The sequence below is a fragment of the Channa argus genome, chromosome 4 (assembly GCF_033026475.1).
Source record: "Channa argus isolate prfri chromosome 4, Channa argus male v1.0, whole genome shotgun sequence".
NCBI lineage: Eukaryota > Metazoa > Chordata > Actinopteri > Anabantiformes > Channidae > Channa > Channa argus.
The window spans coordinates 19,761,380-19,775,658 of NC_090200.1; the positions used below are offsets into that span (position 1 = coordinate 19,761,380).

General features: G+C 42.2%; 1 protein-coding gene across 6 annotated transcripts in view; it reads left to right on the plus strand.

The window, feature by feature from the left end:
- Positions 1-3,338: 3,338 nt before the first annotated feature.
- brsk2a (BR serine/threonine kinase 2a) overlaps positions 3,339-14,279 on the plus strand; it is a 149,464-nt gene continuing 138,523 nt past the window's right edge. For 3 of the 6 annotated variants that reach the window (XM_067502141.1, XM_067502137.1, XM_067502139.1), the window contains exon 1: positions 3,343-3,708. In XM_067502141.1, the coding sequence (XP_067358242.1) occupies positions 3,615-3,708 (94 nt within the window). In that variant the 5' untranslated portion in view covers positions 3,343-3,614. Of the gene's footprint in view, positions 3,709-9,525; positions 9,593-14,279 lie in introns of all 6 variants that reach the window. The other 3 variants (XM_067502140.1, XM_067502135.1, XM_067502136.1) reach the window with 3 other exon arrangements.

Consider the following 14,279-nt stretch of genomic DNA (forward strand, 5'->3'; position numbering starts at 1 on the left):
CTGCATGTGGATGACACGCTAATTAATCAACACGCTGTGTCGGCCAATCCAGTGCTATCCAACAGCCTCCACCATGCAGCTAGCTGGCAATAGTTTGTACAACCTTGAAGGGCTGTAAGTTCACATGTACAATATGTGTTTGACGGCAGAGCAGTTGTTCCTGGGTGGAAACACTGTAATATTACAAGAGTTTGAATTTGTGTGTTTCTGTGTGTGTGAGTGGGGCAGTGTTAGGCTGTGTCCACACATTTAGTGTAAGGTAATGTGTTTACAGCCCCCTACCGAACTGGTCAGATCCAGCTATGAAGCCATTCGTTATATGGTAGTATAGTGAAGATATTATGCAGTCTTGGCTCCTGTTCGTGTCCAGAGGTTATTGGACTCTTGCCACTCATTAAATGAGTTCCACTTTTTGGTAAACCTCTCCTTCTATCACACTCCCTTTCTCTGGTTTTTATTCTCTCTGGCATACTTCATCTTTCATGACATCTCTCTTAGCAAACAGATATGATCAAAAATAAAAAGGTTAAAAAATTATTAAGGAAGTCTGGGCACTGCACACTTTATTCCGTGGCACGATTGATTTTTAGTTTGATCATATGCTTGGGAAGAGACAATTAGTATGCATATCCTGTGGAGCTTGCAGTTGCAGCCAATTCCTATTTGGCCAATGGTAAATTTGTGTTCTCTAACACAACACTTTGATAATTTTTGCCTGGCTGAATATTCTGAAAACATCCAGAAGACAATAAGCTGATTTGAATTTTGTTTATGCTGTTTATTGAATTTGTAGTTTGGTGGCTCTTTGGGGTAGCACGAGCATGTAAATATGCACATAAACACACGTTGACTTGAGTTGACTTGAGACACTACGACATAAGTTCAAACACAAACTAGGAAGACTTCTCATTAATTCCTTTGCAGGGGAGAGGGAGAGAGGGGTGTAGGCTGTGAAGGAGTGAAGGATTGATGAGAAGCTGGGAGGTGCGGGCAAGGTGATTAAAAACTCAAGCTGCAGATGTTTCTGGAACACTTCAAAGTGGTGTGGCAGCCAGTGCCGGTGCTGGGCATGATGCATTATTGAGATGGTGCCCACCTGGCGTTGACATCACATGCCCGGTGAACCTGGCACCATGCAGTCACGTGGGTGACACTTTGGGTCACACGTCCCTGCACAAACCCAGCTCTCTGCGTGATAAAGGGCAGCAGGGGAAACGGCACACATGCTCAACACTGACCTCAAAGGCACTAAACTGGGGCATGTGCAGTAAACTTGTAAACTTGACTTTATGAAAGAAAAGTGGGGAGGCAGGTAATGTCCTACAGATTTTGTGGTTAAATAGAGTTATTGTTTTGCATTAAACTGCCTGTGTAAGTTTAAACACAGTTTAATGTATAAGCAACATTTTGTTTTGGCTCGTGTGCCACGGGAAGATGGATAGAAATTACATGATGCACTATAACACTTTATTGTCTTAAATGAATTATTGAAATCCAATGCAAAACTCAGTAGAGTTTGCTGTAATATTAGGAGACATACGATGAATGTTTGGGAATGTTTCTAGTATTTATAATCAGCTTTGAAGTAACCTAAAACGTGATGCTAATTTTTCTGCTTAATATTTCAGCAGCCCCGTTAACCTTGTTCTCTGTCTAAGAATATTTAGAGGTCACATAGTGCTGGTGTGAGTGTGCATGGATATCCATGCGTGTTTCTCCTGCATGTGTCCCCTGACACCTGTACTCTCTCAGGGTGTGAGGAACAGACAGAGGCCAGAGCCACAGTCACAGGTCTCAGACCAGTGGGGTGTGAAATGAATCCAAAGGCCAACACTTTCTCCACCTGCTGCAAACACACACTATCACAGGCTGCTGTTTATGTATGTGTGTGCACGTGAAAAGGGGGTGGGGGGATGAAGGGAGAATGACAAAAAACTCCTACACTGTGCACTACACTTTAATAGCACCATAGTAAATAAAGTCAGTATTATTACTTATGAATAGTGTAACACTTACTGGTGAGAGGTGGTGCTTGGAGTAACTGTGCTTTAACATTAACAATTCATTGTAATTCAAGTCTTTCTTGTCCCTGAGGATATATTGCCAACTGGGCAAAGGGGGGAAATGGACCTGGCACCACAGATCCCATGGGGTCCCAAAAGCTCCCGGTTTACAGTTGGTTTGCAAAATTGATTTAATGCAAGCTTGGTAGGGAATTTGCAATGCTTAAGTATAAGCAGGATCCCATGTCACAATTTAATAGCTTCCATTATTCTATTTCAAAGTGTGCTAACATTTTCATAAAGAAATTTCCATTTGAATGTTCCCAACTAAATCAAACTAAGCATTATTCCAGCACAGGAATACTGGTTTTGTTGGACTTTATGGGACTTTGCTGACAATGGTGTTTAAACAGACATATCCAACAGTGAACCACAATGAAAATAGCACAAAAAATCCCTGCCTAGTCAAAATAGAACTTTTGCAGTACTTTTTACTGTGTAGATTGATTAATGTGCGGTTACTGAATGTGCAAAGCTTCTCTGAGCTCACCTTTATTAAGAGAATTAGAAATGTATGTTCAACAAAGTTGGCAGAAGAAATACTGCAAATTATGTAATTAACTAAAAATACATGCATTCAAATGTAGTTAAAGTACAAAAGTACACTAAACTCCTCTGAAATAAGATTTTAAAAATAATGCATTTAATGCTACTGATAATATGAATGTACAAGTGTAGTCCAGATCTATTTGGCAACTCTCAAAAGTAAAAAAAACGTTTAACAAAAAAGAAAAACAAAACTCACTATAGAAACTTGGTTTAAAAACAAAGCTTTATATGTATTGCCAGGTGGTTAATCAATAGTGATCATCAGTATTAGTTTATTAGTTCCTTAGCGTTAAGTAAGAGGTGCAATAATACCCTTTAAACTGCACTAGAATCAGAGTATATTTGCACTGTTACTCATACTTCATTTCAAACAGGGTTGGTCCTTTTAAGGACTGTTAAGAAAGTAAATGACCATGTCTGCAGATGAGCCTCAAACTATTATTTAAAGAGGATTCATTTTATGTTTCGGTTCGGGGGGCGGTATTTTAATATTTATTTATTTTTTTTAATTTTTTTCAGGAACACCCAATCATTGAAAATCTCCATTTTTGTACATTGGGATGTTGTAGGCTGAAACTCTTCTGATCACAGCCTCTGTGGGAAAAGCAGCGATGCACCAGCAACAAGAAACAGGGCGGCAACACAAAGCGTATTCGGCTTTCTGGTTTGTTGGACCTGCTGTCAATCATCCCCGACGGCTCCACAGCACCTCCCTGAGACGCACGGCGGCAGCGCAGCTCCCAACGAGCGTCATATTCAAGGCACTTGCGGCTCGTCTGCAGCGGCAGGAGAAAAGAGGAGAGAAAGAGAGAACCTCACCTCCTCAAACAGCGAGTGAGGTAGAGAAAGAGGCAGAAAGCAACAGAGGAAGAGCGAGAGCAAGAGAAGGGGCCGTGGAGTAAAAAGGAAAAAAAGAACAGCGGCTTGGACCTCCAGCGAGGAGTGTTAAATAGTCTGCGCTTTATTAGATTTGAAAGTGTCTAATTTTCACTAAGATTCGACATGTCATCGTCCGGGAAAGACAACAGCGGTGCCCAACATGCCAATTACGTGGGACCTTACCGTTTGGAGAAAACGCTGGGGAAAGGACAGACAGGTTAGTTGGGACAGCTTGCTCACTGCATCCCTTTAAATTGCACAATTTATTTGCGGGGCGCTCCGCAGCGAGTTGAACATTTGGCCGGCTGGGTGTCTGCAGGTGATAAATAACTAAGCGCTTAGTTACAAACACCTGGCCAATTCTGTGCGCAATTTTGGGGGCTCCATGTCGCCGGTGAGCTGACATGATTATTGTTCACACAGAGCGACCGGGGGTGGGGGGGGGATTTATGTGATGTGGCTTTACGTTGGTTTGTTGGCTGTGCGTTGGCGTTGGACTGGGTGTGTGTGTGTGTGTGTGTGTGTGTGTGTGTGTGTGTCCTGTGATTGGAGCATAACGCTGTGAGTGAGAGAGTAGACGAGCAGAACAACGTGGAGACCAAAAATCATGGCAGTGTGATAGGCTATGAAAATTAACTTTTTGTGTCCTGACTCCCCTGTTTGTTTGTGTGTGTGTGTGCGTGCGTGTGTGTGTGTGTCCTGTGATTGGAGCACGACGCTGTTAATCCCGATTTGCCTGATACATTGATCTATTCTTAGTCCGCAGGCAGGCGTTTCTCCCACAGGCTCAGACTGCAATGGGTTTCCTGAGATGTGGAGTAGAAGGTCCCACCTTGACAGATTACACTGTAGGCTGTTCACAGAAATGGGGAAATAAGAGATACACTCGTGTATATTCATAGGGGATGTTACTGGGATTCCTGAAGGAGCACATTCTCTTTTTCCAGCATAGACAGCAGTGACAATGCAGTTTGTTGTTGTTGCATTGCACTTGTACAGTTGATGGCAAGAGAGGAGTTAATCCTATAATATATATTGCTATTTTAGCTAGTGTATGCATGTTGGTTTGGCTTTTTTCCATGTGAATACTATAGAGTAGGTCAGTGCTGTTGTCAGCATGGGCACTGTACAGTGAGACTCAGCCAGTGGAGCCATGTGAAACAGAGGCAGACACAGCCCTGTGTAGGCAGAGATGGCCAGAGTGATGCAGCATGCTCTGTAAACTTACCACCCTCCAAAAAAAAAAAAAAAAAAGGAGAGAGAGGGAGAGTTAGACTTTTCCTCTTCTCTCCTCTCTGACAAGAGCTTTTCCTCCCATCTGTTGTCTAAAACGGCTACAATAAGCGTTACTTCCCCTACCCGGTCCAGCTGGACATGCTGAGCAGCCGTGTGTGTGTGTGTGTGTGTGTGTGTGTGTGTGTGTGTGTGTGTGTGCTCCCGGACAGTATGCTTTTGTTGAAATATTCTCCTGTCTACTTCGTTCACCTGGCCATTCCCCACTTTTTATAATGCCACTACATGTGTACCATCCTAAATGATGCTCTTCGTCCGTAAGACGGCACATGACACTCAGATACGTTTTTTCCCACCAGATTTTAATTCCAAATCATGTAAACACGCTGCAGCTGGTTTGTCAGATTACTGACAAAAGCTGTATTAAAATCACCTTGGGTAGCCTGCTTTTTTTTTTTTTTATTTCAAATGCAATGCATGTGTAATCATTTGGGTTTACAGGAGGTTCTCCCACTCCCACAAACAGATTCAGCTTTATTTCAGCAATCAAAAGTGTCTAATGGCTTCTTGTGTCAGTATAGAGCTGGTATGTGGTCTACTGGGTACAGACATATAATGACATGGTGTTGTTGAAGTTGTACACAGCTCAGCAAATATTAAGGCAAGTTTGGAGGTAGTTTTTTCATGTCGGACTCATGAAAGTGTGTGTTCATTAACTGCTAGCCAACATGGATCATAACATGTGACAAACGTCTCCTAAAATGTCAGCCTGTTTTGACTTTTGATTTGGTGAATCATTTCAGGGGCAAGTTTTTGAATTAAATAACACATACATTTCAAATGCTTTTGGTCTGTTTTTTTTCTTTCTTTTCAATTACATTTCCCCTTTTCAAAGACACAGTAATAACCGGGTCCAGTATTATGTGTGCATGTGTGTTTTGTGTTAGAAAAATCATTTGGATGCTGGCGTGTGTGTAGTTGGTCCATGCCAAACCTATTCAGATTAATGACGGCGCATAATGTCCCATTCGCCCATTAACCATTTGTTAATCTGTCAGATCTCTTTCCCCGGCCCCCTGGAAAGGGTTGGCCTGGCAACTGTGAGCACCAAGTGGGCCGGGCTCGATCATGATTGGCAGCTGGGAACATCCACTTGTCTAAATCCCTTATGAGTTTTCCCAGGCTGCGGTTGGCTGATATTATTAGAGGTGGTGAAAGCGGAAGGACTTTGGTTGTCCAGGCTGTCCTGCTCAAAGGAGTACTGCTGTTCCGTGTTCATTAAGTGATTAGGGCTTGGCCTGACACACACACACACAAAGCCACCGGAGTGGTTCTGGTTTAGCTTTCCCATCTAATCCCCTACAGAGCCAAAGTCCCCTTGGCTCTCACTCACGCACTCACGTGGCCCAAAGGGAGCATAGGCTGGCCCAGTCCAGCTTAGCAACTTAGCATCTCCTTACTGTTCAAAGTAAGTGTCACAGGTGATACATTGCACAGTAAAAACAATAGGATGGAGAGTCTTTTTATTTTTTCTTATGCATAACAGATAGTCAATATATTTTTACAGTGTACACCACACTTGTTTGCCAGTCATTGATGTGCCCTCTTCACTTGTTTTTATGAAGTTCCCCTGGTTCTCTCCAGTTTCTTTAAACCATGTGTGCTGTCCTTCCTTCGTCAGATGGGCACTGGGGCATGATAAGGTCTATAGATGTGGAGTGTCTGCATGGCTGACTACTGATTGGAGATGAAGCCATAGAACTGTGGAAGAAATTTTCCAAGGCAAAGACATAGTTATTGTGCTTGAGTGGTGGAACCTGGCCAGGGAATTGTATCTGTGAGATATGTGTGTGTGAATGTGTCAACACCTGAGTCTTCCTCAAACTTGTGCACTGTCACATTTGGAACTTCCAATCAGCCCTTTTTTCTATCACACACCAAATAAGGCCAGTGTGATCTCTGTTGGATTGTGTAACGTTCTATATTAGCCTCAAGAGCCTCTAATCGATGTGGTGAAGAAGCAGTAACTTGACAACGAAGGTAATATTCATGAAAGTGTTGAACCCCCCCCCCTCCCCCCCTTTAATGTCTCCACCACAGCAGTGTTTAGAGTAACAACCGCCTTGTGTTTCAGAATCTTTAAGCTTTGTTTGACAAAGCTGAAGAATTTGGATTTGTGTTTTTGCCAGTGCGCTGACTTAAGACAAGCTGAATCACTGCTCTGTTCCACTAATGCTTTAGAAAACATTGCTGTGCCTGAGCCTTTACTTAGTTCCTGAAGGCTGTTGATTAGAGGAATAGAGGACTATTGTCTTGAAAATACCCATTGTTACCACTGTTAATCCAGTGTAAGTCCCCCCCCCACCTTTTTTTTGTTTCCAAGACTTGGATATTGACAGGTTAAGAGTTAAGGTTGCTGTAAAAGCTTCTTGATTCTTTGATTGACGTTTGTGGAGTGAAAACATCTGTGCTTTAGGGGGCTTCATATTGACTGTTTATCTGACAAAAAGCTGCTTGTGATGTTGTATCTTTGTGTGGTGAGCTCTTTCTGTTCTAGGTGCATCGGGCTTACAAAGCATTTAAACCAGAATCCAGCTGTTCTTGCTGTTTCTATATCGTCAAAAGGCTGGGCAGTTTGTAACCCTGAGTTCCTCTGTTGCTGCATGAGTTTGTGTTGAAAGACTAAACAAAGAGCGCTATTTGGTCTTACTTACACTTAGAGACACTTGCAGGATTTACTAGACCATTCAGGGAGTCTGGTACATTGCACAACAACTTAAAAGAGTTAATTTGACGTTGACTGATAGCTAGTGAGCCAGGGATAGTCAATTCAGATCATTGAGTACTCCCAAAGATTTCCTGTCTGGTGGAAGAGATCCATACTGTTTCACAGCAGATGATATTCTTGATGATGACAAGTAAGGAGGGAATGTTCAGTCAATGCTGTCAATGAAAAGCCACTTGGTGAGTTCTACAGAAACTAATACCTTTTTGTGTGTGTGTGTTTACATTAATGTTGCTTGTGAGAAGTGCAGGTGCTCAATCTCTGGTTGATCTGTTACCAGCAGGGCCATTTAGATAATCTTGGAACCCATGTTGAGCTTAACCACAGGTGTCTATCTCCCCTGTGTTCTCAAGATTGCCCCGGAAATGTTGGCTCCTTTAACCCAGAATTGGTATGTACGGGGAATAAAGAGAAGGCTGCATTGACAGGCCCGTGCTTCAGTGGGCCTGCTCAGAGATTCAGGTCAGAGATGCCCTGACCCAGTAGTTGTGCTGTGCCTAGTAGCTCCCTGCGTTAGCAGGCTGGATCAGAGCTGTAGAGCAGGAAGCCAAGTCTGCATGGTCTCAGCTGTTTGACTGTCTGGCTAAAGGCAAAGCCCTGCTCCCTCAGCCCTGAAATGTATCCTAAGCGGTGGGAGGCTGGTGTGTGAGTGTGTGTGCCTCAGCTGAAACATATATTGTGAAATTCTATGCTTGTGTGAGTATGTATACTTTTATTGAGTATATGCACACGGCCATTGTTGCATCAGTGTTTTACTGAGCATTGTGAGGCATACTCAGAGGGACTATGTCTTCAGTAAATGGAAGCAGGACTTAGACTACAGTCTTTAACTGTCTGTGACTTTGGCTGATGTTATATAATAGTGATGGTCTCTGTCATTTAGTTCACTTCTCCCTCTCTGTCTCTCTTCCCCTGGCCAGTCAGGATTCATACAGGGATTCAGCCATGTGGTAAATCAGACAAGACCTCGGTGGAATTGCATCGATTGAGAGGAATGTATGTAGCCAATGATTTTCAGGGATTAATGATGAGGAAAGGGATGGAGAACTGGGGGGAGGAGAATGAAGGATGAAGGCGAGGAGAAGGAGGAGCGGAAGAAAAGGGTAAAAATTGAACTAGGAGAGGGCAAGAAACAGTCGTGAACGTTCTGACTGCTGTGGAGGTTATTAATTAAGGCATAGCATTGATCATTCTCTTCATTATACTCCCCTCCTCCCTGATTTTCATCTCTCTATTACTGACCTCCAGAGGGGAAAAGGGCCCAATCTTTAAATGGGAGGTCACTAAATAAGTGAAGGATTGTTGGAATAGTCTCTGTGGGCATTCATGAATGAGTGTGGGTATTTGCTGTATTTACTATATGTCTGTTTTTTTTTCTGTCACAGGACCCACCACATCCTATTTGGTTTTCATCCTAACTCAGTGCATCCACTGTGACTGTTTCTCTGGCATGTTATATTGTACAGCATGGAGAATCAGGTTAGGACGACATGGTGCTATGGTCCATTTTCTTTCACTTAGACCAAGACACGCTACATACACATCCATGCTCATAGAAATGCAATCTTACTCCTGCGCTCTGTCCATGTCTTTCTCTCTATTCCTGAAATCCCCCGGCCTGCCCGGCCGCTGTGTTTTGTGTAATGTGTTATCGTCTCGTGCTATTTAGAATTTCATGGTGCTGGTTTTCCAGCGCAGCCGAGGGAATGCAAGCAGAAACGCATCATTTCTCAATTCATCGGCGCTCCAAATTGTTATATTTATATATGACTTCACACTGTTGTTTAAATAAAATACGTGTGCTGTTTTGCTTCTAGACATCTCTGTACCAGCCCAAGCCTTTGTTCACATTTTTATTGTTGCCGGTGAGCCATTTGGCTGGTCACTAAGTCAGCTGCCACATCTTTTGGCCTTTGTCAGCATGGGGCATTTAAGACATACAGCATATTAAACGTCTGTGTTCACAGCAGTAGTCTTAATCAGCCTGTTTGTCTCTTTCTCTCCTCTCTCACTCAGCCCAGATTAACCCTTGCTGAGCCGCCTGTCTGGCTCTGACTGTGAGAACGCTGGGTTGGTTACCAAGGTTGGTTGTCTGGTTGTCATGGTTTCCCTGCTTCTTGCTGGTTCCCAGTCTGCCCTCAGCTTGAAGAAAGAACAAGAATACTCTCTCTCTGTCTTTCTCTCTCCTCTTACTTACTCTCCCACTCGCTCTCTCAGTTGCTCTTATTTCCAGCTCTTTAATTGGCTGTAACTTGAGGTTAGCGTCATAACAGTCCGGCTGCAAATTCCTGCCCCTTTCCAAGCGTTTTGTCTTTATCTCACTTCTTTCTCTACATGTTGCTTGTTCCTAGATGTGATTGTGGACTATATATTTGATTGTGTGACCATGTGCTTTTACATGTAAGCTGCATGTGCATGTGTGTGTGCACCCTTGTGGAGCCTGTGCACTTGTGCGTGTGCTCAGACTTACCGTCATGGATCAGACAGGCTTGCTCTGCCCTGTGCTCAGTGCCGTGTGCTGTGTTCCCATTTAAATCTGGGAGATTAGCACATGTGGGGAGCCTCGGCTTTAGTTGTTGTCAGCTCAGCTAGCCTTGGCATGCTGTCCTCAGAATGGAGGGGAAAGCTCTATGCTCATCTCCCAATGCTGTCTGTCCTGCTGTATCTTATCCATTAATAAATAGTGGGCCAGTGACCTTGACTTTGGTACGGTTTTCTAACTGCTGAAGCTAGATACAGGGTTTTATAGCCTTTTACTGACTTTGAATGTATCTCAGAATGCCAATCCTTTTAAATCCCTCATCGAATCTCTTAGTTACACCAGAGCTAGGCCAAGGCTGAGCTCGCCTCTTTTTCAAGTACTGAAAAATAAACAAGTTCTTGCTTTAACATGTTGTACACTAGATGAATAGTTAAACACAGGATTATTGCATCTTGGAATTTTCTCATTAACTTTGGATCATTTTAGCTGGTGCCCCATGTTTGCTACAACAGCATTGCTGAGTTATCGTGTTGTTTGTTTAAGTTGAAAGCCTTTATTTTGATTTTTTTCCTTAGAAACTGTATAATTCCGCTAGAGGTTGACTACAGAGAACGTGAATGAGAGAGTTGTAAGGGGAGTCATTTGGGTCCGTGTACCTCGTGATCAGTGGACTTTCATTTTGAAATAACAAAATCCAAATTGGAAAAAAAGCGATAAGATTCAAAATATGAAAAACAAAATGCTATATGATTTATATTTTATCTTCAGACATGGAAGTCACAACCTGGCGTGGAACTTTTTGTTGCAACTTAGAAATAATCCCAAGAAATATGCTTCGTCTCCATGAATTAACTGTATGCCCTGTGTGGTTGGCTAATTGATGTTTTCAACTTAATTGAATGTAAACCAGGGTGCAAATAATACTGTAAACCTCTAAGTTCAGCAGCATTGTGTCTTGATGTTAAGCACCTTTTCTTGTTCATAACATTTTCAGAGTCTTCCTTTTTAAAATTGTAATAGAAGCATATTTATAAATGTGTTAATTTAGGTACTGTGTTATGAAAAAGCACACTAATGCAGTTTTCATAAAATACTGCTTTTAACTCTAATGTATTTAAATATAAAAAAATCCTTAATTTAGTTAAATTGGCTGTTTGTCTTGCCATTGCTTACATTTGCAGTCTAAATAAAATGAACAAATGAATTTTAAATAAATTAATTTAAAATTACATCAAACAGTGCCTCTGCTTCTGCAGACCTCCTGGCAACTCCCCTTGGACTGTTTTCCAAGAAAAAAATACATGAATGAAAATGTGCACTCATTTACTGTGTGCAGTACGCCCCAGATGGCAGGGGCAGGGTTATTGTGATGCATTCAGAGTTTTCACTGCTACCCACTTTGTTGTCAGCTCTTTACGCTATGACGCCCAATGTCGCCCATGCCTGAAACACCTGAGATGTGGCTTGGCATGTGGAGTGAAGCAGACAGGCCTCCATGAGATTAGGTTACATGTGCATGACTGGTCACTAACCAAGAACCTGCACTGGCTTCTCTCTGTGGCACTGACTTCAGACACTTGGCCAGACTGACGTGAGTCAGCACTATGTTAGCTCAACTGATTTGATCTCAGCTCTGACCATCAAGCAGTCTTTTATGCAGGGAGGGGAAAAGGAGAGCAGGTTCAGTTTGTTGTTCTGATGACATCGGGGAGTTATGTGGCCACTTTACAGAAAAGCCACCTGGATCACCGGTGTTACTGCATCAGTGGTCCAGTCAAGACCAAATGTTTCTTCTGTTTGCTTTTCCTGTGTTGCCACTTCATCAAAGAATTGGTTAGTGTTTTGCATCTGCTGCCAGGTCAACATGTCATTATTATGTATGAGGATGAAATCCGATCAGAGGGAGATTGACATAGCGAGTCCAATCTTTGTGTTTCACCCATTTGGCGTTAGATGTAGGTTCAGCCCATGCTACTTTCCTCCAAATCTCTGGCCTTGTAGTCCTGAACTATTTTGTGAGAGTATTTCAGCATAAATCTTTTAATATGGCCGGCACGCTCTCCCATTTGGATTTTGCTTATTTTTATTGCCTGGTGGTACACCAACTAGCATTGAACTTCCTCTCTGATGTAACCTCTTTTAGTGGAGGGCAGCAGTATACACACATTTAAGTCCATAAACATCTGAAGATCTAATGCTTTATCTATAAAATATTATCCATCGCCAATTCAGTTTACGTACTAAAGATTTCTTCCTGTATGATCTCATGTGATCCAAGCTGAAATGTTTATTAGGTTTTCTAATCTACATTTATAAATAGGTGCCTTGCAGTCTAATTTGTTTGAATGAAAATGAAATAAAATATCTAACCTAACAAAGGCCAGAATTAATAATCCCTTAAATGGCCATACGATGCGCTGTAGATGCTTTCAATGCTTGCTTTTATTTTTCTCACGCTTTCTGTTTAATGGATGAAGTAGAAGAAGGCTTTATCTTTATATCCAAGATAAAAATTTGTATAAAATGGCAAAAAGCTGCTTATTTCTAAGGTGTGCTGTGTTTTGCACTGCAGTGCGTGTGTATATACTTGTCTGTGTGCTAGTATTTTAGTGTGTGCCGCATCCTCCTGTTTCACAAGCTTTGCTAAAACACAACAGCATCTAAGAGCTATAACTCATGGGACACGGTTGAACATGAGAGAGACAGAGAAGAGGGAGGCCAGGCTCACAAAAGGAGGCAGTTTCTGGGTGAGAGAGAGTCACAGCAGTAAAGCATCTCTCAGGGTCAGTGCCTCTATTATCATTCAAATCCAGCACACACACACAGACGCACGCACGCATGCACACAAAATAAATTTTAGTTTCTACAGGAATCCCTGTTCTCTCTCTGACTGCAGCAGAGCTCTGACGTCATCACTGGAGGTAAAGCTGCCACAGCAGAAAGGACTGCTCTGCTGGGGGACACACACACATAAACACACACTTACCCATGCCTTCAGGACATTTAGGAGACTTGTTTCTTTACTCCTCAATTCTGCCCTCTGTTTAACCTCATACAAGTTTTTCTGTCAGTACAGGCACTTTGCAAAGTATTTCAAAAACTGTTTTCATGTAGCTGATGTAAGGCTTTGTGCATACTATATGTGCATTATTTTTTTTTTTTGACTGGAGGTCTCAGTGCTGTGCTGCGAAAAGTCAGTAGCCATAGCAACATTGGGGCACGTGCTATTTCACATGCTGAAGATATGAGTGCTGTGATCAACTAAGTTGTTATTTTGGTCAGTCAGCTCCCTTCAGTGCTGTTAGATGCATTGTGGTTTGTTTAATGAGAGTCTAAATGAGAGCCAACAGTGTCCAGGTCCACTTACTTGAGTCGTTGTCTTTGTGTACACGCACCTCTGTGGCTTTCAGAAAAACAGACGACATATGCAGGTCTTGGTGTTGCACACATGACTCGTGTGTTATTAGGGTCATTATGGTCAGTTTCTGTGTGATGCCCTCTCTGCCTGTTCGCTTTGTAAGATGCATAGTTGCATCTTTCTCTGGGTTCACATCAAGTTTGTGACAATTAAACCTTGAAACACTGTTGAAACAATAATGACATGCTTTACGATTATGAGTTTAGATTGACAGTTAGCCTTAGTCATCCAGTATTTAGTGAACGTGTCAATAGAAAATAGCACAGATAAAGGGGATATCGGTTTCTTTTATGTAACAAAATAACAAGATAATAACAACTAAACAGCTTTTTTTGCCTCTAAAAAAAATAAAGAAATTGTATACTTTTGTATACTTATACCTTCTCGTTCTTTTCTATTTCTGTTATTACCACTGTTTTCCTACATGCCATGCTACCCCATACCTTTGTTACCCTTCCTACTCCTGCCCCCTCGTCTTCTTGCTTCGTGTCTGATGGAGGTATTCCCCTGCAGCCTCCAGGCCTCCACTGCCATTCTGCTCAGGTAGGGCTCATTTCATGTTAGATGATTAGATTTCACTGGCAGCAATTCAGGGTTGGATAAGCCAGAGTGTTGCAGACCTACACAATAGCACAAGGAATCAATTAAGTCTTAACATATACTCTCCTTGTAGTAAATGTTAAGACATAGCCAGACTGCAGACATGCGAGGTCATGATACATACCCTTGTGTACGTCATGCATGAACGAACACTCATTCAGTTTTACATGTACATTTTTACACATCTAGAATAGAGATGTAAATGTATACATTCACATGCATTACACCATGTAGACATACACAAACCCCAATTATGATGAAACTTGTATA